Source organism: Ictidomys tridecemlineatus, chromosome 13, assembly GCF_052094955.1.
Source record: "Ictidomys tridecemlineatus isolate mIctTri1 chromosome 13, mIctTri1.hap1, whole genome shotgun sequence".
NCBI classification, from domain to species: Eukaryota; Metazoa; Chordata; class Mammalia; order Rodentia; family Sciuridae; genus Ictidomys; species Ictidomys tridecemlineatus.
The window spans coordinates 89,330,069-89,357,042 of record NC_135489.1 but is presented as its reverse complement, the minus strand read 5'-3'; the positions used below and the strand labels follow the sequence as shown (position 1 = coordinate 89,357,042).

Genomic DNA, 26,974 nt, shown 5'->3' with positions numbered 1-26,974 from the left:
CGGCTCCCTCACCAGCAGGAAACCTTCATACCATCTTTGTCATCCCTCTTCCCTGACGTGTCAGGGCATCTTTTGCCGTTCTCTCCTTTCAGTGTGGGGCGCTGAAGGTTTGGGGCAGATTCTTTCTACTTCACTGGAAGAGCTATGTATAGAGACTGCTTGGGGGAGTCCAGCATTCCCGGGCAGGAGGTCCCACTGTGCCACGCTCAGTGTTCAGGCCATGCTAGGCCAACATCCCCTTGTTGGCCGCAAGTTGGAGATGAGACTTGCTGCTTGTTTTTAAGAACCATAAGAAAAAACTGCTGTTAAATTTAAGCCTGTTATTTACTAATAAAGAGCACTTGCAAAATATTGGATCTGAACTTGTGAGCTAGTCCAGCAGGCTCTTGGCTTTCTGGCTTTTGTTTTTAATGTTTAGATGATATTAAGTTCAGTACACCAGGAGATTTATTCTCAAGTCATTCCAGGAGGTTTTAACTTAGCCATCTTGATTACTTTCTTCTCTATGCTGCTTTGTCCCATTGCACAGGTGAGTGATTCTTTTTATATGTGCTAATTAATACTGGTGCTTGAGCAGAAAAACTATTTTAAGAACCATGTATATCCTCTTCTTTTGGAGAAATTGAAACAGTTGTTTAGTTCAGTTTGAGTTTTCTTTTTTTTTTTTTTTTGCTTCATCTCAATTTTATGCCTGTTCTTTGAACTTGAAATATCATTCAGTTTCAGAGGTAGAAATGTTTTTGTTCTAACGAGTAATTCCAGATTTGTGGCTTTATGCTTTCCACTTCTAACTTATACTCTCTGTTGGTTATGTAGAAGTGACTTTCTTAACCTTCTGTTCTCTCTGGAGGGAAGTTGTTTTTTTTCCCCAGGTGTCAGCCACATGCTTTTATGTTGGTGTGATTTGGAGATAATATTCCTGTGGTAGTGTTTTGAGTGTGTGCATGTGTGTGGGGTGGCAGACTGACACACAAGTGGAGCAGCAACGCCTGAAGAGCTAATGGCTCATAAAGCATCCATGGCCTTTTTAGTTTCCTACTCAGAGTTTTTATTGAGATACAGTTTGTATTCGGTGAAACACCATGTGAAATTTTACCCACTGTGCTGGCCGCACTTGGCCTGCTTGTCCAGAGGGGAACGCAGCCATGGGCGGACCCTGAGGGTTTTCTCTTGCTACTTGTTTCTTGCTCGCTGCCTCTTCTCCCCTCCCCCCAGTTCTCAGCTCCTTTGACACCTAGATGAAGCCATGTTCTAGAACTTTGTGAGTAGAGGCTGAGTTTGCTTAGTTGGAGTGCTGGGGCTAGAAGTGTCTTGAACTTCTCTGCAGCTTTGGAATACGTGCACAAAGGCAGTGTGATGTCTTGGGCCGTGACCAAGTCTAAACATGAAATTTGCATTCTTGTGCACACACAGCCTGCTTTTGGAGCATCTGTGTTCTGACTGGGACCCATCCCAGGTCAGGTGTGGAGCTTCCTCCTCCTGTTCTGTTGGTGCTCAGGAGGTTTGGGGTGTTTCTAGTTTTTAGTGGTTTGGTGTTAGCCCAGTGTCCACACTGTGGGCAGAGTTGATCTGATCGGAATTCTTTTTGTTTCCGTTTCTCTTGGGTAGATGTTCAGGAGTGGAGTTGCTGGGTCTTGCCAAGGTGTGTTTACCAGGACACTCGAGCAGTTTTCCAGAGCGCTCAAACTGTGTGCCCCTTCGATGTGTAAGACTGGTCGCCCCAGGTCCTTGCCAGGGTCAGGACTGTCCTTTTCCCGTTGCTGTTGGTAGCTCAGTGTGATTTCGGTTTCATGTATTGGATAGTTAGTGATGTGGGGCTTTCATTGTGTACTTACTGGCCATTGGAATATTTCCATTTTAAACTGCACACTTCTGCAGTTTGTGTGTTAGGTTGTTCTGTAGTTTGAACTGGAATGTTCCCAGAGACTCATCTGTGAGGGGTTTAGAACCCGGTGTGGTGCCCGTGGGAGGTGGCCTTTTCTTGGATCACTGGAGGTGGCTCCTCAGAGGGAACAATGACACCAGTCCCCCTCCTCTCTCTCCATCCCAGCCGCGAGGTGAATGGCTTGCTCCACACATTCCCTGCAGTGATGTACCGCCTCGTGGCGTCCAGAGGAGCAGGGCCCTGGATCATGACCAAGTCCTCCAAAACCACCAACCCAAATAAGCCTTTTCTCTAAGGTTGATTCTTTTTATATACATATATACATATATTTTTTTCTTAGCTGTAGGTGGACACAATACCTTTATTTTGTTTATTTATGTTTACGTGATGCTGAGGATCGAACCCAGTGCCTCACATATGCAAGGCAAGTGCTCTACCACTGAGCTACAACTCCAGCCCCACTAAGGTTGATTCTTCTCGATGTTTGTTATAGTGATGGAAAGCTAACACAAAATGTCTCTTTCTTTTTTGAGTAGAAGGACATCTTACTGTAATTTAAAATAGTATCCTTTGATACACACCCATAAACAGAGCTGTCCCTCATTATCCACAGGGGATTGCTTCCCTTGGATGTTTTGTCCAAGACCCCTGTGGGTACCAAAACCCACAGATACTCCAGTCCCTTATAAAAGAAATGGCATATTATTGCATACAACTTATACACATCCTTCCATGTAATGTAAATCCTCTCCAGACTGCTCAGAGCATCTGATATGTGCAGACACCATGTGAATGCCTGTGTGGCCTGGGACCTGATGGCAGGGAGGGTCTGCACATGCTCGGTACACATGGGTTTCCTTCCACAGGTTTTTAATGTGTGGTTGGCTCTCCAGGGATGCAGAGCCCCTGGACTTGGAGAGCTGACTGTACGTGTATCTAGACGTCTTGGCCTGGCCATTCATTTTCATAGTAGCGTCTTGACGAGAAGTCCAGTTTTTATTGATAATATCATTATGGTGTTCTGGTACTCTCCAGGAAATTTTTACCTGCTGAAAGGTCTCAAAAATGTGTTTTAGAAGTTTTATAGTTGTTAGTCTTTACATTTTAGGTCTGTGATTTGTCATGAATTGTATTGTGTGTGACTTGATGCAAGGAATTGAGTCACATTATTATCTGTGTGTGTCCAGCACCACGTGTCCAGAGGGCTTCCCCTCCCCATCCAGCATGGAGGAGTCTTTTTTTTTTTTTTAGAGAGAGAGAGAGAGAATTTTTAATGTTTATTTATTTATTTTTTTTAGTTCTCGGCGGACACAATATCTTTGTTGGTATGTGGTGCTGAGGATCGAACCTGGGCCGCACACATGCCAGGCGAGCGCGCTACCGCTTGAGCCACATCCCCAGCCCCCAATGGAGGAGTCTTATTGAAAACCAGTTAGCTCTACACCTGGAGTGTTTCTTGGGTTCCCCATTTTGTTTCCAGGATGCATCTGTGTGTCATGTGGGCTTTGACACCACACAGAGTCCTCGTAGCTTTAGCGTTTCCAGCATCATTGCTCCACCTCTGTGATGTGAGGCCAGAGGACCTTAGGGCCCAGGGACAGAGCTCCTTGACAGAGCACTTGCCTGGCCCATAGGAGCCCAGAGGTCCATCCCCAGCACTGCTAAATCCACACAAGACCCTGAGAGGTGGGAGAGGTGCCTCGGGAGATGCTGAGTTCCCAGTGGTTTTTCCTGGTGCTGTGATTGAACCCAGGCCTTCACACATGCTAGGCAAGCACTGTACATTGAGCTGCATCCTCAGCCTCCTTTCAAATTTCTTTTTAAAGTTTTTTGAGACAGGGTCTTGCTAAGTTGCCCAGGCTGGCCTTGAACTTCCAACATCGTGCTCAGCCTCCTGAGTAGCTAGCTGTGTGTTACACGGGCTTGGTGTTACAGGTGTCTGCCACCACACCTGGCATCTTCTTTTAAAAAATCTGATACCTAGGGTTTTTAGTTATATTTATCAGGAGGAATAGGGATAAATATGGTTTATTTAAATTTTTAAAAATGTATACCAAATTATCTCTTGCCACAAAAATAGGAATTTCTGGGTTTTGGTATTTCCTTACCTCTGGATGTTTATACTCGAATTTTCCATTGGCCATTTGAAGTCTTTTGCTTCCATGGCGTTCAGGCTTGTTGTGTCCCTACCCCTCAGGTTACCCTGCACCCTTGTCCTCATGTGAACACGCTGCTTTTCCCTTCCTGCTTGATCACCTGCCTGCTGGCCCTGGCCCTCAGGGCTGCTGCAGCTGCCCCAGCTCTGTGGTGATCAGGTCCTCTCAGTCCCTTCAGACTCCTGGAACAGCACCGAGGGCGGCATTGCCATACTCTAGAGGCTGGGAAGGCCAGCTCTCTGCTCCATAGGTGGTGGTGCTCCTGCGTCCCCAGGGGTGGAAGCAGCAAGCCCTGGTCTCTTCAGCCCCTGCCCAGGACACAAATGTGTTCATGAGGGCCCCACCCTCGTGACTAGTCACCTCCAAGAGGCCCTGCCTCTAATACATTACCCTTGGGATTACGTTTTAACTTGGGGTTGGGGGAGACAGTCCATAGCACATAGCAACTACTGATTCTGAGTAGTTCTTACAACATAGTCTGTTAAATGCTTTATGATCAAAATGTTCTTTGTCCATCTAGTAAGGGAGACGCATAAGGAGGGCAGTGTACCAGGAGGACTTGCCGGTGTGCCCCAGGAGCAGGAGTGAACAGCAGCTGTCTGGTGCTGCTGCCAGCACCCCGCCCTCCTCCTCACAGTGGCCTCATCACTTGCCTGCTCTGCAGGTGGTGACAACCCCCACCATAGCTCCTTGTCCTGCCCAGCCCCCCTTGTCTCCCGAGGCCCTTCCCAGGGTGCCTTGGCAGTGCTGCTGCTGTTAAGCTGGTCTCCTGCCTTTCCCTAGGGCCCACACCCACAGGGCTACGCACAATATCTAACACCCCGCCCCACACTCTTCCCTGCTGTGTCCTCCTGAGGGCAGTGTGGTGGGAAGAGGTTTTTTGAGTCAAGTGGCTCCCAGCCGTACCTCTTGCTTGCTCTGTGATTTTTTTTAGGTACGCTACTTAAGCTTTCTGAGCCTTGAATTCTGTGGAAAGGGGGAAAAGTACTACTTTTCTTACAAGCTGTACTAAGGTTAATTTAGGAAAGTTCTGGAAACTTTAAGAACTCCTATAAAATTTGGATCTGTATCCTGAATTGAAATTTAAGGCCAACCGTGAGACTCATTCTTTCTGATCTTTGTCTTGGTAGAACATTTGTTGAGAACAGAGGAAGTTCTGTTAGTTTATTAAACAAGCCCTCAAGCATTGCCATGGGTTGGGTTAAGTGTGGGACACAGATGGACCCAGTGGGCGTGTGTTCAGATGAAGATGAGGTGCAGTCAGTGCCATGGTACAGGTCTGCTGAGAGGGTCCTGGCCCCACAGGGGGCAGCCCCTGTGACCTGTGCTGAATGGGTCAAATCACAGGAAGGGCTCCTGGGGCCAGGGTTGCTGGTGCTTGATCTTTTATTTTTAAGCACCTTTGTTGGGTTACAGTTTATATCCCAAGAAATCCATCTACTTGAAGTGAAGAGTTGCGTGGATTTTAGTAAATGTACAAGTTATGTAGCCATTGACAAAGCCACGAGTGTTCTCCACCATCCAGAAGGTTCCTGCCTGTCTCAGGCCTGATGTGGAGCACGGAGTGACTTAGCAGTGCAGCACAATTGAGAGCATGGCCGGGTGCAGCAGGGCTGTGTGTCTGACAGGAAGCTGTGCTCTTTCCCACAAGCTGTGTGTCAGCCTCCATGGATGCTGGGACTGTTTCCTTATCCGTGAGATGTAATCACTTGTCTGATTGAACTGTACCTCCCTCTGAATTCTTGAGTCCTATGTTTGCCTAAATTTAAGGTACCTTGGATTAGTGGAAAGATAGGGTGCACTTTCAAAAGTGATATCCAGCTGAGTGCATGGTACACGCCTGTAATCCCAGGAGCTCAAGCCTAAGATAGGAGGATCGCGAGGTTAAAGCCAACCTCAGTAAAAAGGCGCTAAGCAACTCGGTGAGAACCTATCTGAACATAAAATACAAAAAAATAGGGCTGGGGATGTGGCTCAATGGCCGAGTTCCCCTGAATTCCATCCCCGGTACTCCCTGCCAAAAAAGTGATAGCCAAAAGACAGGGCCCATTAAGGAGAACACAAGGATTGAGCCAGGCACTGTGGTGCTTGCCCCTGCTCGACTCAGGAGGCTGGTCGCAGCAGGGTTGCAAGTTGGAGAGTAGCCTGGGCAACTTAGTGAGACCCTGCCTCAAACATTGCCAGTCTAATAATAGAAAAGTAGCTATTGTTCTTAAAATTATCATTGAAGTTTAACATTGTTTTCATTGTATATTTGTGAAATGTGAATAAGTTTTTGATGACTTGCCTATTCACATTGTCTAGTTCTCTTGGTTTATTTCTATTTTCATTCATTTGTAAGAACTCTTTGCTTTTTTTTTTTTAATATTTTTTTTTTTAGTATTCGACGGACACAACATCTTTTTTGGTATGTGGTGCTGAGGATCGAACCCGGGCCGCACGCATGCCAGGCGAGCGCGCTACCGCTTGAGCCACATCCCCAGCCCCGAACTCTTTGCTTTTTAAAGAAATTTCCTATCTCAGTTGACAGACGTTTTTGATATTTGCTTGTCTTTTAACTTTAAGGTCTTTTTGACTACAGGGTCAGATCTACCAGATATTTCACTTTTGGCTTATGGAGTTTTAAAACTGCAAAGTAACCTCAGCTTAGTATCATAATAATGTTAAAGAGGAGGAAGAACTAATTAATCTACTTAAGTAGCTTTTAAACTTGGCACTTTGACTACTCTGTGTCTAAAGAAAAAAACAAAGCAACCAAATTTTGAACTCTTCTTATTTGTCCTTTGGTGGTGTCTGCTGTAGTAAAACTTTTGTGTGTTTTAGGGTCGATCAGTGAGGACTCCTTTGCTTAAGTGTAACTGCCGCACAAAATACAACGGCTCTAGAAACGCAGGCTTGTCTAATCGCATGCAGCGGGCAGTCACAGTGACCTGTGATTGTGTGACTCCTTCAGTCTGTCATTGAAGCATTGTAAATTTTAATGATGTGAGCTGTTCATATGTGGTTACGTAAGTAGCCTAATATATTATTCAGTGAGGTTTTATGGTGCGTAGCAGTCAAAACGAGACCCTTTACATTAGCTAGTTCTTTCTCAAGGAACTGTGGGTTCTGCCTGGAGAACCCCAACTCTGATTTCCATTTGGTTTACTTTACTGATACTTGAAGGTCCTAGCATGCTCAGCTGTGAGAAGGGAACTTGAGATAATAAAATGAAGGCGTTTTTAAAGGGGAGTTGTGGGGGAACTGCTTTTGGTTGTTGGCCAAGACTGATGGCATGCTGCTGGGGGCGATCTTGTGCTCCTTGGCTGGTGGATGGTCAGACTGATGCCTCTGTTCTCTGCACAGGTGTGATGGGCAGGTGAGGAGAAGCCATCTCCCTGTCTGGTCTCAGCATGACCGAGTGCTTCCTGCCCCCCACCAGCAGCCCCAGCGAGCACCGCAGGGCCGAGCATGGCAGCGGGCTGACCCGGACGCCCAGCTCCGAGGAGATCAGCCCCACAAAATTCCCTGGACTGTACCGCACGGGCGAGCCCTCGCCCCCCCATGACGCCCTGCACGAGCCCGCCGATGCGGCGTCGGAGGATGAGAAGGACCATGGCAAGAAGAAAGGAAAGTTCAAGAAGAAGGAAAAGAGGAGTGAGTGCCCTCTGCCCACAGTCAGGCGGGTGTGGCCCACGTTCTTGCTTTCAGGGTCTCGGTTTTCACCTATTGAAGTTGTATTTTGGGGTCTTAATTTGACACACAAATTACCAAATTTCCAAATACGATAAAAGTTTTCTAGAGGACATCTTTTAAAATATATAAAAAGAGGGCTGGATTGTGGCTCAGTGGCAGAGCTCTTGTCTCACACATGTGAGGCACTGGGTTCAATCCTCAGCACCGCATAAAAATAAATAAACAAAGATATTGTGTCCATGTATAACTAAAAAAATATTTTTAAAAAATAGACACTGGAATTTTGGCTGAGAGAGCCTTGCGTTCTCAGTAGTTTTTGTGGGCATTTGAGGCACACTTTGGTTGGAACTGAAAAAGGTAGTTACTCCTTGTCATAGGCCAGTGCCACAACCTTCTGAGGCTCCCATTCACTGGGAGGATGCAGCCCTCTTGGGTGTTTTAAAGGCAAGTGAGGTGAGTTGGTTTAAGTTCAGTATTTATTTTGGATCTCATGGTGTTGGTTGTCCTGTGGAGCAGGCATAGCGCACGGCTCAGTGCTGCAGACTGGGGAGCAGGTCAGCTCCTAGCCCCAGGGCCTCAAGAGATAACCGGCTGATGTCACACCTGGCTCGGTGAGGGCCTGCCCCCTTTTTGGCTGTCTCTTCCGCCCAGTCCTATTCCTTGCTCCCAGCAGTGACTGTGCACCTCTGTGGCCCGACAGTGTTTCACTGTGTTCACACACTAGGATGGATGTACCCGCTTTGCTGCGTTATCATTAGCTGCTTTCATTTTTCAACTGTTGTGAGGAGCACTTCCCTGCAGTCCTACCTTTTTTTCCCTTATTATTTATTTATTGATGTTGTAGGTGGACGGAATGCCTTTATTTTATGTGGTGCTGAGGATGGAACCCAGTGCCTCATGCATGCTAGGTAATCGCTCTGCCACTGAGCCCCAGCCCTAGCCCCAGCCCCTCATGCCTGTCTTTTGGTGAGTGGGTTTATGCATTTCTGCTGTGTGCCTGGGCGTGGAAATGCACACTCTAGGCCCTGAGTCTCGCAGCTCCAGGAGATCCCGCAGAACAGCTTTCCAGGTGGTCAAACCAGTTCACATTCCCGACAGCAGTGCGTGACAATTCTTCTTGCTTGACGTCATGGTATTTGTCCTTAAGATTTTTGCTGGTTAGTGTAGGATTCATGGTATTTTAGTTAGAAGGTAGCTTATGAAATACCTTTGATTTTATTATAAAGTAGCTTATAGCTAGCTAAGAAAAGGAATGGGAGAGTTAGAGACATTAAAAACAGAAGCCACGGGCTGTGAGGCTGAGGTGCAATGTCACTAAGCCGAGGAGTTTGGGGCTAGCCTAGCAGCAGAGCAGGCCCTGTTTCAAAAACAGTCAAAACACAAAAGCTGATTGTGACCTGGTATTAAGGCCATGGGGCTCTAGGTCAGTGTGAGAGAGCAGAGCTACTCTGCCAGCAAAGGGGTGACACATTGGCCACCATCCAAGAGGGGGAGAAACTCTTGGAGCAGTCCTCCCAAGAGGTGGCTGTGGTCCCTGCCCCAGTCAGCAGAAAGCCCAGTAGCTGGTGACAGGAGAGCCAAGCCTGTCAGGAACCATCACAGCGGTTTCTGTGGTGCCTTGAGACTGCATTGAAAGCCCAGCTGAGGAGCCTGGGTGGAGGGCAGGGTCACCGGGAGAGAGGACACTCTGCTGCAGGGCCCATCGTGTTTGTCCTCAGTGTGGACCTCCAGCACCCCACTCACACGCCTGCACTGTAGGGCCAAGGCCTGTGCTCTGCCTGTTGCCCTCGTGTGGCTGGCAGGGGCACTGCCATCCCTTGCAGCTAGCTGAGCACAAAGCCTGCATTTGCAGGGCTGAGGAGGAAAGCCAGAGAGCTGGCGCCCGGGCACCTCTGCAGCTGTGCTGTTTTCAGAAAGCAGATGGCCACTTTGACACTGAGCACACGCGTAACTCACACTCCTTGCGTTTCTTTGGCAGCTGAAGGCTATGCTGCCTTTCAGGAAGATAGTTCTGGAGATGAAGCCGAAAGCCCTTCCAAAATGAAGAGGTCCAAGGGAATCCATGTTTTCAAGAAGCCCAGCTTTTCTAAAAAGAAGGAGAAGGATTTTAAAATAAAAGAGAAACCCAAAGAAGAAAAGCATAAAGAAGAAAAGCACAAAGAAGAAAAGCATAAGGAGAAGAAGTCAAAGGACTTGACGGCAGCTGATGTTGTCAAACAGTGGAAGGAAAAGAAGAAAAAGAAGAAGCCCATCCAGGAGCCGGAGGTGCCTCAGGTGGACACACCCAGCCTCAGGCCTGTCTTTGGGATCCCTCTGGCTGCTGCCGTGGAGAGGACCATGATGTGCGATGGCATCCGCCTGCCGGCCGTGTTCCGCGAGTGTGTGGACCACGTGGAGAAGCATGGCATGAAGTGCGAGGGAATCTACAGAGTGTCAGGTATGGGGTGTGCCTCGCTGCTGGGCTGTGGACCTGAGCTGCTGTCTCCAGCCTGTAGGGAGCGCTGTGGCCTGGGCCGCAGCCCGAGCGTCTCCCTGGCCCTTGCAGTTGCAGCCGCCACCACCTCTTTGTCTGACAGTCTGTTTTTGTAAGCATTTGCACCTGAGTTGTTCATAGCTCACAGCAGCAGGGACAGGATGGAGGGAAGCATTTGGGGAGCATCTTCCAGCAGGGCTGTGCTCAGAGCCCGCTTGCTCTCCTTTCTGCCCTCTGGGCTACGTAAAGCTCAGTGGTGGGAGGGCCTGCAGTGAGGTGGTGGGCAGTGAAGGAAGCTCTGACAGCCTTGCACTGTGGCTTCTGAGCTTGACTGAATGCTTAGGCCCCAGGTGCAAATGCTGCCGCTAGCCCCCTGCAGCTAGTACGTGGATCACTGAAGAGGGTTTTCCATTTATCTACATCCAGTGTGTATGAAAACTTGTTTCATAGTTGGCACAAATTTATTTTATATTTGGTGTCTAAAATCAAGCAAATGGTATCTTATTTAAAAGTAAACAGGTTTCTTTTTTCCAAAATAGACACCATGCTGCTCTGGGTGAGGTTCTGAGCTGGAGGCATCTGCGTCCCTCAGCTCCATGACTCACCTCCAGCATTACCCACTTCTGTTCAGAGAGTTATTTTATGAAATCAGTTGTTGGTCACATGTTTTTGTGAGTTAAGTCATGTGCACTGGGGACATCTGCAGAGCTTAAGAAGCTTTCCACTTACTGGGTTCTGACACGTTTGCAGCAGGTAGATTTAATACTTAAGTTTGTTGAGAAGGGGCAGATATTTTTGATACTTAGGAAAATCTTTACACAATCTAATAGATAACTTGTCCTTGAATATTTAACACGTTAAGAGTAGTTGGTCTATGAGGCTGCAGCTGTAGCTCAGTGGTAGGGTACTTGGGGCAGGTTCCATCTTCAGCACCACACAAAAATAAAATAAATAAAATAAGGGTATTGTGTTCATCTACAACTAAAAAAAAAATTTAAAAGAGTAGTTGAGCTACTATTTTATAGAAAATAAAGTTAATCAAGAAATGAATTTGAATGATACTTCCTTAATATTATCTAGAATTAACACTTAAACATATTTGCAATTTTGATTTTTTTTTTTTTTTGCAATTTTGAGTTTTTAAATAATAGTGTATGGGGCTGGGGCTGGGGCTCAGTGGCAGAGTGCTTGCCTTGCATATGTGAGGCACTGGGTTTTGATCCTCAGCAACACATAAAAATAAAAAAAAATAAAGATCTTGTGTGCATGTATAACTAAAGAAAAAATTTTAAAAACCCCAAGAATAATATATGACGAATTGTGTTTTTAAATATTTAAGCAGTAATAATACAAGCTGCTTTCCTTATATCACCTTGATAGGCATGAAAAATTTTGGTATTAGGTGAAAGTTTCTCTGAAGAGTTTCTGGGATTTGTTCAAAGGACTCTTTTTTTCTCTGACCTGTTTTTGATGTGCGCGTTCACCTGGGGAGTCAGAGTGGCAGGTTCTCTCTCTTCTGAAAGTATTCAAACTGAGCTGTCTCCCTGGTCTCCTCCTGGGCCGAGCGCTCAGTACCGTCAGCATAGCCTGCTGTGGTGTGGTGGGTGCTAGAGACTTTCCTTTTTCAATGCCATTAATAATTTTTGCTGGGGATTTTTTGGTCCTCACTCATATATCGTTCCCAACTTTAAAACCAATGTGAAAGACAATTGAAGCAATTTTATGTTTTTAATTTACTCATCTACATTTTACTGTATCTGTGTAATCTTTCTCTCCCAGGTGCTCTTTATTTGAATGTCCCGTTTTTAAAGGGAAAACATTTTGCCCGTATTTTTATTGGTGCATTATGCTCGTACCTGATGGTGGGGGTGTGTGGTCATTTTTCTTTATGTAAATAAAACTCCATTGTGTATATATACCACATTTTCTTTATCCATTCATCCATTGACAGACATATAGACTGGTTCCACAGTTGAGCTGTTTGTGAACTGGGCTGCTGTGAACATGGGTGTGCATGTATCTCTACAGTAAGGTGACTTTAGCCGGGCATGGTGGCACACACCTGTAACCCCAGCAGCTCGGGAGGCTGAGGCAGGAGGTTCATGAGTTCAGACCAGCCTCAGCCATAGCAAGGTGCTAAGCAACTCAGTGAGACTCTGTCTCTAAATAAAAATACAAACTAAGGCTGGAGATACAGCTCATTTAGTGCCCCTGAGTTCAATCTCTGGTACCAAAAGAAAGGATGATTTTATTTCTTCAGCATAAATACTAAGGAGTGGCATAGCTAGGTCCTGTGGTGGTCCATGCCTGGTCTACTGAGGATTTCCATGGTAGTTGTCCTAGTGTATAGTCCACCAGCAGTGTGGAGTGTTCCCGTTTCTCCACAGCATTTATTATTGTTTGTATTCTTGACAATTGCCATTCTGTCTAGAGTGAGATGAAATGTTGGTGTAGTTTTGATTTGCATTTCCCTGATTACTAATAATGTGGAACATTTTTTAACTCTTTTTGTTGGCCATTTGTATTTCTTTTTCTGAGTTGTGTCTGCTTCATTTGCCCATTTATTAATTAAGTTATAATTTTTGAAGTGAAGTTTTTTGGGGCTCTGTATATATTCTAGATTTTAATCCTTTGTCCAAAGAGCAGCTAGCAAAGATTTTCTCTCATTCTGTAGGTCCTCTCTTCACATTGCTAATTGTTTTGTTGTTGTTGTTGTTGTGCAGGAGCTTTTTAACTTGATGGTATCTTATTTATTAGTTCTCAACATCATTTCCTGAGATTTAGGGGTTCTATCGAGAAAGTCCTTCCTGTGCCTGTGTGCCGGACTGTCTTGGTATTTGACGGGGGGTTGCTTTGAATCTTACAGCACATTTGGTAGTATGATCATTTTAACAGTATGGACTCTGCCTATCCAGAATAGGGAGGTCTTCCTTTCTAAGGGTACCTAGGTGGTTTGCGGGGTCAGTACTGTTGGGGGTTTTATATATACACATACATATCACATAAGAGGAGAGAGGAGGTCTTTGACAGAACTCACAGTTGCTCATCCTGTTTTACTCATATTGTCATCAAAGTAAGAAAATAGGAATTATTTTCTAACTTTTTGTCTCAAAGATTATGCAAAAATAAGATCCACATTGCTATTTTTATATATGGTGCCATTGTGATTCTGGATAAGTTACAGATGTATTTTAATGCCATTAAAAGTTTTTACAAAAGTTAAGAAGTGCCAGAGCACAAATGCAAGCACTGTGTGGGTTATAGATGCTTTCAGATTAGATGGCTCGTTTGAACCATTGGCCTAAAATTTAAGTATTGAAAACAGCACAATATGTATAACTAACTAGAACAGCACAACAAAAAAAACAGTACAAACTGGGGCTGGGGTTGTGGCTCAGTGGTAGAGCACTTGCTTAGCATATGTGAGGCACTGGATTCAATTCTCAGCACCATGTAAAAATAAAAAATAAAGGTCCGTCAAAACTAAAAAACAAACAAAAAAACCAGCACAAACCTACTTTGTGCTCTTTGGGATCAGTGTTGTTACTGGATCATGTCACGGTACAGGTGGATTTCATAAAGACTGAAAAGCTGATATAATGTTTGAAAAATATTTAGTTTATGTAGTTTCTTTCTGTTCAATAAGAAAAGCAAATGATTTGATTTTTAGAAGCCCAAAGTTCATTTTATTTTGAGTTCCAGCTCTGTTTAGGTTATATAAACACTAGTAGAAAAGTGTAGCTAGTAGAAAAGTGTCTCCAGGTTCACTGGTACTGCAAAAATGTAGGAAGCGGGGAAACTTAAGAATTTACACTTTAAGCTGAACGCAGTAGCACACACCTGTAATCCCAGTGGCTCGGGAGGCTGAGGATTGCAAGTTCAAAGCCAGCCTCAGCAAAAAAGCATCTCAGTGAGACCCTGTCTCTAAATAAAATACAAAATAGGGCTGGCGATGTGACTCAGTGGTCAAGTGCCCCTGAGTTCAATCCTTGATACACCCGCACCCCCCCCAAAAACAAAAAGAAAAAGAATTTATACTTTAAAGTAGAAACTATACAGGAATTAGGGGATTACTTAATAGAGAATAGTTTTCAAAGAGATAACAGTTAATAGTAAAATTTTTACTTTTAAAAGAGTAAGCCTACCTACAACTATTGGACATTTAGGTAAACAAAGTTACATTTTATGTTTCAGTCTTATGACTGAAGAGAAAACATTTGGCTGTGAGGGTAAGACTTACACTTGGGTTGTAGTTTAATTCTTCCAAAATTTCTTTTTCTTCTTGAATCCATTAGCATATTTACTTAACATATTTGCAGTTGCTCTAAATGTTAAAATTTTCAGTTATCACTTAGGTTGTGATTAAGTTCACCCTTGAAGGGTAATCTTCTATTTAATTAGTTTAATTCTAGGAATTGAACCTAGGGGCACTCAGCCATTGGACTACATCTTCAGTGCTTTTTATTTTTTCAACACAAGGTCTGGCCCAGTTGCTGAGACTGGCCTCAAAGTCATGACCCCCATGCCTCAGCTTCCAGTAACTGGGTTCCAGGTGTGTCAGCACATGGCTGAAGTGCAGTCTTTCTTGCGATTGTGTCCACAGGGGAACTGTGTGGCCCTTGGGCAGGTATGTTGTTCATGTCAAGAGTTCTGCTAGTGGCCAGTGGCTGCTCTTGATCTGCCCAGCAAGGTGGGGGAGGGATGTCCTAGAGAAGAAAGCCTGTGTGTTTGATTTTTTCCCTCAGTATTCTTTCTTCTGAATTTGAATGGTTTAAGGAATTAAATCAAAGGTGGATGAACTAAAAGCAGCCTACGACCGAGAGGAGTCTCCAAATTTGGAAGAATACGAGCCCAACACTGTCGCCAGCTTGCTGAAGCAGTACCTGCGAGACCTGCCAGAAAATTTGCTTACCAAAGAGCTGATGCCCCGATTTGAAGAGGCCTGCGGGAGGGCCACAGAGAGCGAGAAAGTGCAGGAGTTCCAGCGCTTGCTCCAGGAACTGCCGGAATGTAACTACCTTCTCATTTCCTGGCTTATTGTGCACATGGACCACGTCATTGCCAAGGAACTGGAAACGAAGATGAACATACAGAACATCTCCATCGTGCTCAGCCCCACTGTGCAGGTACCCGTGGCCAGCGGCCCTGGGAGTTGGGGCATGTTTGCTGTTTCAGATGCACGTGAAGCTGGGAGCCTGAGGTGGTGGAGGATGGGTTGGCTTGACTACGTCTTCTTTCATAATGTGGATGTTGTAACAGATGAAAGATGATCAATATGTTTGCCCTTTTGCTTGTAGCTGTGAAATTTGAATGTCATACAGTCTTTGTGGAGTTATAAAGCAGTTCTTGGTGACAGTGATCTGTTATTGGAGTAGATAGAGCCCATGTGCCTGCAGTTATAGACTTCATCTATAAACTTGTAAAGGTTTCTGCTGTTTCATCAAATAGCATCATTGCCTAATTATATCACGTACACATCAAACTCAGGCACAGAGGACCGAACGTTCATTTGATTTAACCAGGCTTTCACTTGTAAAAGTGGGTCCCAGAGAGACCTATCTGTAGGCTTGTAGCGTGAGAAGGCACCACAGGGCATCAGGGGTGGTGTGTCCATTGGTGTCTTTCTGTACCTGTGATTGGCTTGCCTTTACTGCTGCTCAGGTGAGCCTGCGTCAGGGGATGTTCTCCTCTCAAGTTACTGATATAATCTTTTTTTAATATCTATTTTATTATTTTTTAATACCTTTATTTTATTTATTTATTTTTATGTGGTGCTGAGGATTGAACCCAGCGCCTCACATGTGCGACTCGAGTGCTCTACCACTGAGCCCCAGCCCCAGCCCCAGCCCCAGCCCCAGCCCCAGCCCCAGCCCCAGCCCTATACTGATATTTTACTCAGAAAATAGTGGTGAATTTTTATTTTCAGTCCTCTTTTTGGCAAGCATACAGGCCACTGACCATAAATCATTATCACTGTTATAAGAGTATGTTTTATTTCACTAAAGATTCTTTTCCTGCATGTTGATTTTATATATATATATATATATATTTTTTTTTTCTTTCTTTCTTTTTTTGGTACCAGGGATTGGACTTGGGCACTTGGCCACTGAGCCACATCCCCAGCCCTATTTTGTATTTTATTTACTGACAGGGTCTCACTGAGTTGCTTAGTGCTGTGCTTTTGCTGAGGCTGGCTTTGAACTCGATCCTCCTGCCTCAGCCTCCTGAGCTGCTGGGATGACAGGCGTGTGCCACTGTGCCCGGATATTTATTATATTTTGGGAGAAAAATATTTTCAAGTTTCTCAAAATATAATGTCATTTCTACTAGTTGGGAGTTTAGTGAATGTTACATTGTTACTTAATGTTACCCTGCTGTGGACCCTTGTTGCTGCAGATTCCAGTGAGTTGTAGGAATAAGTATGGGAAAGAGCTTCTCACAGCATTTCAGCTGGCCCCGTCCTGTCCTCAGTGCAGGGTGGCCGCCACCTTTGAATGCTGGCCATGCAGGTGTACCTGGAGGCCCTGCTCTAGAGCCACGCTGGGTCCCGGCCAGCCCTACCCCTGTGGGTGCTCTAGCATTTGCCTGGTCCACGGGAGGAGCTGCTGGTATGGGGTGGACGTTGGACGTGGTGTCTCTACATGTTGGAAATGAAGAGCATCTGTTTTTTAAATCAGCTAATATCATAGTCATCAAAAACAATAACAGAGTCGTCAGCTTTGTGTCCCTTTTCTGGCCTATTTTTTGCTTCCATCCTCATGGTGTTTGAGCATATGATTTAACTCAGATTTTGTGATTTTCTTCTTAAATTGGCCATTGATGAGCACAGCCTGCCTTGTACTTCTGTGTCTAAGGTTAAAGGTTGAACGACCTGGAGATGCAAATGAAACAAAATGACAGTTTTAACTATCTCCTTGCAATCTCATCCCCAGATCAGCAATCGTGTGCTGTATGTGCTCTTCACACATGTGCAAGAGCTCTTTGGAAACGTGGTACTAAAGCAAGTGACGAGACCTCTGCGGTGGTCGAACATGGCCACCATGCCCACGCTGCCAGAGACCCAGGCGGGTATCAAGGAGGAGATCCGGAGACAGGTGCGTGCCTCATGCTGCACCACGCCTGCCACTCCGTGGCCCAGCATGGTGGAACCAGGACAGTCTCTGCTTCCTGCACTTCCAAGTGTGAGCCCTCACACTTGTCCCCCTGTGTGGGAAGCCAGGCCTCTCCAGCTGGCGTTGGGTGCCACATAGGTCAGCATGTTCCGGTGGGAGAGCTTTGGTCTTGAGAACTGGAGACCTGGTGGGAACTCCTGTTCTGCTTCTTGTTAATGTGCTGATTTCAGGTAAATCGCCAACCTCCTGAGGCGCTGGTGTCTTATTTTTTAAATAGATACCCATATGGGGCTGATGTCAGGAGTTCCCAGTGAGATAATGTGAGAAGTCTCAGCCCAGGACAGTCACTGTCTCTAAGAAACCTCTGTTGTATGGACAGAGTTGCTGAAATTGCCACCTGGAAGTTCTTATCTTACTGATAAGCACCCTTGAATTTAGGGAAGTTAATAATTTATGTCATAAGACTACTAGGCTGTGCAACCAGAGTGAGGTCAATTCCTGGCTTTTCACTGTGCTACCTTGATGCAAGGGCTGCTCTGGGTATATAGGTGAGAAAAACATTCAGGACTTTTAAGGAAATTTACATATATTTGACGATTTATGCATTTGCTTATTTTACATGCACATTATCAAATCCTTGCTTCTCTTCCCTTATCTCTTCAAGTCCCCATTACTCATCAGTTGATGGTGTGAGGGAAGGGCGTGGGGAGTGAGCGAGCTGCATCAGTGAGGGGGAACCCCACTCAGGCGGGCCAGGCGGGACTCGGAGGCCCCCTGGAAGGCAGCACTACTGTTCATGCCACCGCTGGATGGAGGAGGAGCTAATTTGCACATTATTTTTATGTCGTGAGACATGGAGTACTATTTGGTATGTACTGTTGTTTTCTAGGAGTTTCTTTTGAATTGTTTACATCGAGATCTGCAGGGTGGGATAAAGGATTTATTTAAAGAAGAAAGATTATGGGAAGTACAAAGAATTTTGACAGCCCTCAAAAGAAAACTGAGAGAAGCTAAAAGACAGGTGAGTGGATTTATTATTTTGGCATGTCATGTTTATACTAAAATAAAATAAGTAAAACTGTGGTTAGAGCCTTCTGCAGACGGCAGGCAGGCGGGTGACTTGTCTTCAGGCCCTGCTGGGGTAGCAGAAACCCAGGGGAAGAGTTGGCTCTTTGGAAAGTGTTATGATGAGGGCTGCCTAGAAGGTCTTGGAGATGGGGGACGCTGTCACCTAATTCTAGGAAGAGTCCACAGCTGGACTCTGATTTTCTGGCCTCACCTGTAGTGTTCAGCTGGGACTGGAGCTTCCCAGTGGCACCAGAACAAGACGCCCCCCACTTCTGTACCATCTTAGGCCCATCCTGAGACCCAGCGGCGGGTCCTGAGAACACTAGCTGGTGCTCGCCAGGCTGAGAGAGCAGAAGGGGCACTGTGGGGTTGTGTGGGCAGACTGAGTGTTGCCCTAAGGGCGTCTCGACTGCTGTGCTTCACAGTAGCCCAGAGGACAGGCCCACAAAAGCCGCCACAGATGGGCCCCCTCCTCCTCTCCAGCCCCCAGCTTTTCTCCCATTCCCGTGCCTAGTTTTCATAGTCAAACTCTTCCCTTGGTGTATCAGCCTGGAATTGGAGCTAGTGACCTCTGCCCAGGCCTCACGAGGAGGCTGAAGCTCATCTCATCTGCTGTGATGCAAGCCTAATAGGAGTCTTAAAGCAGTGTGTGATAAAGCAGCTAGAGGAAGCTGGGCGTGGTACCCACACTGAGATCCAGTGATACTGGAGGCTGAGACGTGAGGGTCACAAGATCAAGGCCAGCCTCAGTACCTTAGTGAGACTTGTCAGAAAAATTACAGAGGGCTGGGGGTATAGCTCAGAGCCCCCCGGTTTCTATCCCTAGAAGAAAAAAAAAAAAAAACGAGAGAAAGATGAGTGATAGGTTTAGTTTATAGGAGACTTGAGAAGCAAGAACCATACATAGTAGTGGGAGGAGGTGGGTGGCTGCTGGGAGCCATCAGGTATTGGCGCAACCACGGGGCTCTGTGATGGTGGATTGTTCCGTAGCATGATGATGGTCATTGTGGATGGTGGTCATCGTGGTCATTTGACTTTGTAGTTGTCACAACTAGTTAAATCATACACTAAAAATGGACATGCTAGCAGCCCTTCAGAGCCCCACAGAGGGTCGTTTATGCAGAAGGGTTCCAGAGCTGGAAGGCACACCCACTGGAAGGTGCGTCTGCATAGTGCAGGCCGACTGGGCCCTGTATCCTGTTCCGGGCCAGTTAGCAGCTGCCCGCCCGTGTACGTGGTTCCTATGACTCCTTCCAGTCCTATGAAGTGAGAGGGAGGATCCTGGATTGTGGTGGTGTGGATTCGCTAAGGATGTGTTCCCTATAGACTGATGGGTTCTCTCACTCGTCTTGCTCCACAGGAGTGTGAAACCAAGATTGCACAAGAGATAGCCTCAAAGGAGGACATTTCCAAAGAAGAAATGAATGAAAATGAAGAAGTCATAAACATTCTCCTTGCCCAGGTAAGCTAACTCTTTGTCTCCATTTTGTCAGTCTCTGAACCGTCAGTTTTAACTTACAGTATAAGAAACTCAACTATAGGCTCTTTTCACCAAAATCACAGAAGGGGTCCGAGGGCCGAGCCTGTGGCTTTGGCACTGCCTCGTGTGTGCTGCAGGTTCAGCTGCAGGAGGGGTGGCCTTGTGCTGATTCTCCTTACAGGGTGCTACCTAAAGGTCCTGCTTAATCCCCTGAGTCTACCCCAAGTCTGAGGTGTATCTACATGTTAGTGGCATTTGTTCCACATTAATGAGACCAGACTTGAGTATCTTAGAATGTGTTCCTACTGTCTAAAAATGTGAGATGCGTGAAGTGTAAGGTTAAGTTTTAAATGATGGCTGTTGCTGACAACATGTGGATGGTCCCATGTCTGCTGTGCAGGTGAAATCAGTTGTCAGAGGCAGGTTTTTATCTTTCTTTCTTTTTTTTTTTTCTTTTTTAAGGAGAGAGAGAGAGAGAGAGAGAGAGAGAATTTTTAATATATTTTTTTTTTAGTTCTCGGCAGACACAACATCTTTGTTGGTATGTGGTGCTGAGGATCGAACCTGGGCCGCACGCATGCCAGGCCAGCTCGCTACCGCTTGAGCCACATCCCCAGCCCGGTTTTTATCTTTCATTGGTTCAGGTACAGAGCAGGCCTGAGCTCATGTCTTTCTGAATTCTCAGGTCAGGTACTCTGTTCTGGAAGTTTCCAGAATCCAACCAGAAAGGAATGGCATCGAGGCTCTGCCTGCCTGGTCTGTGTGGCTTTTGAGAAGCTCAGTGTGGGTCCCGGTCCTGCAGATTTGGTGTTTCTGGCCCTTGCCTGGTCCAGTGGGGGCACATAACTGCCCAGGAGTAGAGTCCTGGACCAGGCCTTCACCCCAGGGTTTTCAGCCTGACTCTTTTTTTTCCCACCAATATGGTTTTATTTTTGTTATTGTAACATGTACAGCATTGAAATTGTATCATTTTATTTCTTAAATATTACTGGAGTATGCATTAAAAAAAAAAACTAATACATTTGAAGCCAGCAGCAGTGACACACACCTAATCCCAGCTATCTGGTAGGCTGAAGCAAGAAGATCACAAGTTCAAGGCCAGCCTGAACAATATCACCAGACCCAGTCTCAAATAAATATATATATTTTTTATTTATATAATAAATAAATTATACTATAATTTATATAATAAATTGGGTTGGGTATGTGATATAGTGGAACGTACCAGGGTTCAATCCCCAGTATCATCAAAAAACATCTAAGAAATATGACACATTAAGAAGGCCTCTATAAACATCATCCTTTCTCAATATATTTTCCTATTTTGCTTCATACGTAAATAACCTATAAAATCATATATAAAACTATCAACTCTTACAGCCTAGAACTTCATACACATTTGAGAGTTTGAGAATAAATATTCTCTTTGATTTATAAATAACATGCAATATTTACAGTGTTTAGTTTCATTCAAATGCTTATCACAAATTCTTATTGTCTCCCAACTTGTTCTTCTAATAGACCTTTTCAGTTTGCTGGTAAAGATGCCATGAATTAAAAGTCATAATGGTCAAGTAAATATTAAAAACAAAAAAGAAAGTGGCTACATAAATATCACTAAATCTTATTAAAACGACTTTAGCTTATATGAGTCAGCCTCGGTGGGTTGGCCAAAGCAGGAGCACCCGGGCTTCCTCCTGCTCACTCCTCCCTGCTCACTCCTCCCCCTCTCTCCTCCCCGCTCACTCCTCCCCCTCACTCCTCCCCCTCACTCCTCCCTGCTCACTCCTCCCTGCTCACTCCTCTGGTTCCTGTTTGCTAGGAAGGTCCACAGCCAGCTGCTCCTCCCACAGGCAGGGTCTGTGGCGTCCTGGGTTTCACCAGCACTGCTGCTTTCCTCTAGGTTGGACTCTCTGGATCATGGGCAGAGAGTGATTTTTCCATTCTCTTTTCCCGAAGCTGTTTTATAACTGGAAATTCTGCCAAAGCAGACAGTTCACCGTCTCCTCACAGGGTGGGGGGACAGCATGGCCTGCTAGGGCGCCTTCCATGCCCTCCTCTCCTCCTCTTGAGCTGCCCGCTCTCGGCTCCCTCCCTGCGGTGGTAGAAGGCCTGCGGGGACTCTGCCTCCTGGGAAGCCACTGTTGGGCCAACCACACCTGGCCTTGCAGGGCCCGGCCTTGCAGCCTTGGCTGCAGGGGAGCAGGGAGAGAAGAGTCCTTCCTTCCAGAGGCTCTGTGTGTGGCCCAGGAACTCCTTCTTCTGGTCACACATTTTGTACCTTGGGCTCAACACAGAACGGGGCTGAAGAGACCTCAGAGCAGTGACGTCCCCTAGGCTGGGAGCTGCGAGGGCTCACAGTGCTCTTCCTTTAGGAAAACGAGATCCTGACGGAGCAGGAAGAGCTCCTGGCCATGGAGCAGTTCCTGCGCCGGCAGATCGCCGCCGAGAAGGAGGAGATCGAGCGCCTCAGAGCCGAGATTGCCGAGATCCAGAGGTAGGGCAGGGGTGCCCAGGGCTCGGTGCTGCCCGGTGTCTCCTGCCCCCAGGCCCCCCTGAGTAGCAGCCTCTGGCTCCTGCAGATTCAGGAGCGGGGCTGGGTCTGAGGAAGCGGGGGACAGGCGCACCCCGAAAAGTGCCTCTGGGTCTGAGGGTGGGGAACTTGTACATCTCCTAAAGTACTCCTGGGTCTGGGGGGGGGGACAGGCTGCACCCTGTAAAGTGCCCCCAGGTCTTAGGAGGGAGGGTATTGGCGCACCCTGTAAAGTGCCCCTGGGTCTGATGGGGGAGTGACAAGTGCACCCCATAAAGTGCCCCTAGGTCTAAGGAGAGGAAGACAGGTGTACCCCGAAAAGTGCCCCTGGGTCTGAGGAGGTGGGGGACAGACGCACCCCATAAAGTGCCCCTGGGTATGAGGAGATGGGGGACAGGCACACCCCGTAAGGTGCCCCTGGGTCTGGGGCAGGGCAGAGTACCTCATAAAGCACCCTGGCCTCTCCCCACAGTCGCCAGCAGCATGGCCGGAGCGAGACAGAGGAGTACTCCTCGGAGAGCGAGAGCGAGAGTGAGGATGAGGAGGAGCTGCAGCTCATCCTGGAGGACTTGCAGAGGCAGAACGAGGAGCTGGAGGTGCATGTGGGTGGCTGGGCAGGGGATTCTGGAAAGGGGTTTCTGGAAGGGTGCACCCTGCCTCTGGGCTTTCCTGGGCCACTGGCTCAGAGGATCTTAGGGGGCATCACACCCCAGAGTTGGTGGGCCTGGGCTGCTGGCAGGGTGTCCTCAGGCGGGTGTGACCCCAGTGATGGAGCGCCTCCTGGACCCACCCGCAGAGGTCAGTGCACCTGGCCGCCTTCCCATGGGGCCAACATCTGCCACTCTGGGCCCAGGGGAGAGGCCACTTGCCTGGCAGGGAGACGGTCTCTGTTCCCAGTCAGGAGCAGCACAGTCAGGCTAGTGGAGGGAGCAGGCCCAGGTCTCCCTGAGGGCCGAGTGGTGACTGCTTCCCTGGCCTTCAGCCCACAAAGCGGCGGTGAGCCGTGGCTCTCGGGAACTGGGGCCAGGGCACAGTTAGCGGGCGGCAGGCCGGGTGCTCAGGCCCTCCCTCCTCCCTGAGTGAAGCAGCTCCACTCCCCTCGGTGGCTTGCTCGGTGGCTGGGGCCAAGCGTGCCACGCCTGCCCGAGGACAGAAGAAGGCCGGGCAGGAACGTGGCAGGTTCCGGGCTGCTCGGCCACGGGGCAGGCCCCTGTCTTGGCACATGTTACAGTGAAACAGACCCGGGGGCAGCCGGGGATGATGGGCCTGGGGTTCCGTCCCCAGTACAGATACGTGGTGGTCTACGATGATGTGTGAGCCGAGACAGGACCGCAGAGTCCTCCAGCAGCGCGGGGCAGAGTGCCAAGCGGCTGCCCTGGAGGCCCAAAGTTGGGATAGTCACCACCGCAGGGGGAGGCCTTGGGAAGGCCTCGCGGGGGCCCTTAGTCTGCTTCCCTTCCGTGTCACGGGGCGTGTTGCAGTCCTGAAGCACAGAAGCAAAATCCCAAACGAGTCCTTAGGGTGGAGGCAGGGGTGAGCTGTGGGTCCCAAGTGCCATCTCCCTTCCAGGCAGGTGGCCTCTCCACTGGGCCGAGTGGCGCTGCCTTCCCTTTCGGGTGAGAGGGAGGATTCAGCCAGGTGCCGCGGGAGCCCGCCGTGCCCACCCTCAGGAGGCCGACACCCTCAGCCCCACTGCTCGGAGCTGGGCACACCCAGGAGGAAGGGGGCAGGCAGTGTGGGTCTGCTGCCGCCCAGCACCCCCGACTCTGCGGAGTGGGTGCTGCTATCCAGGGTGAATGGTGGCTTTCTGTAGGCCAAGTGGCCCCGTTCACAGGAGGGACAGCCCTGTCATAGAGGGATCCGCTCCCACCCTGCCTAACTCCTCCCTCTCTATTGCTAATGTCCCTTCTCTTTTGTCCTTAAAGCTTTGGGAAGCTAGGCTGTCCTTCTGTTCCTAGCACTAGGGTGCTCATTCAGGCCACCATGTCCTCTCTGCATGGTGATGCTTTGCAGCTGGGGTGACGCTTTGAAGATGGGGTCGTGCCCTGGAGTCAGGTCCTGGGCTGGCGTGGGGCAGAGTCCTTCTGCTGCCCTGCTGGCCGCCCTCTGACCTCCTCTCTCTGACACTCTCAAGATAAAGAACAACCACCTGAACCAGGCTGTCCACGAGGAGCGCGAGGCCATCATCGAGCTGCGGGTGCAGCTGCGCCTGCTCCAGACACAGCGTGCCAGGGCCGAGCAGCCCGAGGACGAGGAGCCCCGCGACGGCGCGCCCGAGGCGAAGGCGGCTAAGGAGCCCGCAAAGCCGTCGCCCAGCAGAGACCGCCGGGAGACGCCTCTCTGAGTGCCCGGCAGTGGCGCTGGAAGGCGCCTGTGGCCCAGAGTGTCCAGCGTGGCCGGCGCTGTCCCTTCTGTGAAGACGCCTTCTCTCCTCAGACTCCTCGTCACGTTGGCTCAGGGTCAGGGTCCCGGGGACGGAGCAGCGGACGCTTTCCAGATAGTGTCAGCTTATGGGGAATTAATTTTCTTTGTTAACTTAAAGTAACTATTTTAACCCTTGAGTGGCTTCTTTTTAAACCAAAAAAATCGTGTTTCTTTGCTTTTCTATCACAGCAGAATCAGGATCTCATTAAGGTGGGGACACCAAGCCAGGTCTCTGCGCCGCCTGTGGCTGCGGCCCGGGCTCCTGCTTGTGCCTTTCACACCTCCTCGGTGCAGACCATTCGGGGAGCTGCCTCCCGTGTGCCCGCCGGCCGGTGGCTCTCGGGTCCCTTTGCCCACTGTAGCCCTCCCACAGTTCTGAACCACAGTCCGCAGCCCGACACCAGGTGGCCTCGGTGGCAGGCGGAGGCTGCGTGGAGCCTGCCCGCCCTGCCCGCAGGCTCCGGCTACTCACTGCCAGTGATCAGCAGAGGCCTTTGCACTGGGGCGGCCGGAGGCGGCCCCCTCGCCCCGAGGCATCCACCCACCAATGTTTCTCAAACCCGAAACCTTCCACGTGACAGACCCTCCCGTCAGCAGTGACCTGGATTGCTTGCTTGGGCTAGAATGTACCCGTCTCTGCCTGAATAAGCCATATGTATGCTCCTACACCAAGGTAGGTCGTCCCTGCCCTCAGTGAGCCCGCTGAGGGACCCCCGACGACAGGATCGAGCAATAGGAAGAGACGCCTCCTGGGGGTAACTGGGACGCCCCTTTTGCTTCTGGCCCGTCAGATCAGATGGCTGCCGGGAGGCTCCTGGGAGGCCAGGTTCCTGAGGCAGCTGCTTGCCGGCCGGCCCCATAGGCCGCCTGCAGCTCTGCAGACAGACCCCATGCACCCCGAGGCCCTGTCCTCCTCCTGGTTAGTATTTATTTCCAGCACCTGTCTGATGCGGTTTTTTATCCTCTACCTATTGCACTGTTGTGACTTGTCGGCCATTATTTGATTTTTGTACGAAAAAAAGCTTTGTTATAGAAATCAGCATACTATTTTTTTAAATCTGGAGAGAAGATATTATGGTGACTGAAATATGGTCAGGTGTCAAATATAAATGTATAAACGCCTTCTTGCTGTTCTGTCCGACATCTTACGTTCATTTTGTATTTGCTGGCAATACTGAAGGTTTCTTCTGTTGGTGTGAACTCTGATTTCTTCAACGGTATCATGGGTTTTTAAAATCAGTGTCTCGTTACAACTGTCTCAGCGTTGGTGAACTAATTTTTGCCAGGACCATTATTGATTGAGCAAATAAATTCAACAGCCATTGGGGAAACACCGCCTGCTGTGACCTCGTGCACCTTTTTCTCTGGAACAGCCGAGCAGGCTGCAGCTGAGGGGTGGGTCTGGGCACTTCCTCACGGGCAGGAGTGCCTTGCCTCGCGTGTCCCCCCTGTGCGCCTCTAATGGCCACCCCAGTCCTGCACCCCTCTTCCCCGCCTGGCCAAGAGGAACCTAGGAAGCAGCACAGGGAGCCTGAGGCAGGTGTCCCCCCCCAGCAGGGTAGGAAGCGGCACGGAGCCTGAGGCAGGTGTCCCCCCAGCAGGGAGGGCTCCCCACCAGCACTGTGGTGGGGGTCCCGGGCTGGCGTCCGTTCACATGTTTCCCTCACTTCCGGTGGAGATGTACAGAGTGGCCTGTCCCAGTGATTAACCCAGCCTGGGTTTGCAAACCCCGCCGTGGGCTGCCAGTGGTCTGCAGGGGAGGCTAGGGCTCCTCTCACCTGCCACCGGCCCAGCAAGGCCCAGGTGACGCTTTCACAGAAGTGGGTGTTTCAGACCAGAGGTCGATATGTGTGTGTGTGGTCAGCTTTTCCACTGCTGTGGCCAGACTAGCCGGCAGAATAACCTAGAGGAGGAAATGTGTTTCGGAGGTCTGTCCATGGTCAGCTGACACCGTATGCCTGGACTCAGGGTGATGCAGAGCGTCATGGCACAGGAAGCAGACAGTGCCCTGCTCACCAGGTATAAAAGACCTGCCACGGCAGGACCTGCTCTGGCCAGCACACCTTACCTAAGCGATATGGCCACCTGGTTAATCCATGTCAGTGAATTCATCCACTCGTTAGGTCACATCCCTCGTTATCTAATTTCACCTCTGAAACTTCTTGAGT

At 48.4% G+C, this 26,974-nt stretch overlaps 1 protein-coding gene across 3 annotated transcripts in view; it reads left to right on the top strand.

Moving 5' to 3' along the window:
- The window catches only part of Ralbp1 (ralA binding protein 1), a 38,841-nt gene extending 12,704 nt beyond the window's left edge, over window positions 1-26,137 (top strand). For all 3 annotated transcript variants that reach the window (XM_078030462.1, XM_078030460.1, XM_078030461.1), the window contains exons 2-10: window positions 7,387-7,677; window positions 9,695-10,153; window positions 14,966-15,315; window positions 17,122-17,283; window positions 18,191-18,322; window positions 19,730-19,831; window positions 22,225-22,346; window positions 22,855-22,978; window positions 24,517-26,137. In XM_078030462.1, the coding sequence (XP_077886588.1) occupies window positions 7,434-7,677; window positions 9,695-10,153; window positions 14,966-15,315; window positions 17,122-17,283; window positions 18,191-18,322; window positions 19,730-19,831; window positions 22,225-22,346; window positions 22,855-22,978; window positions 24,517-24,726 (1,905 nt within the window). In that variant the 5' untranslated portion in view covers window positions 7,387-7,433 and the 3' untranslated portion in view covers window positions 24,727-26,137. The remainder of the gene's footprint in view (window positions 1-7,386; window positions 7,678-9,694; window positions 10,154-14,965; window positions 15,316-17,121; window positions 17,284-18,190; window positions 18,323-19,729; window positions 19,832-22,224; window positions 22,347-22,854; window positions 22,979-24,516) is intronic.
- The last annotated feature ends 837 nt before the right edge of the window (window positions 26,138-26,974 follow it).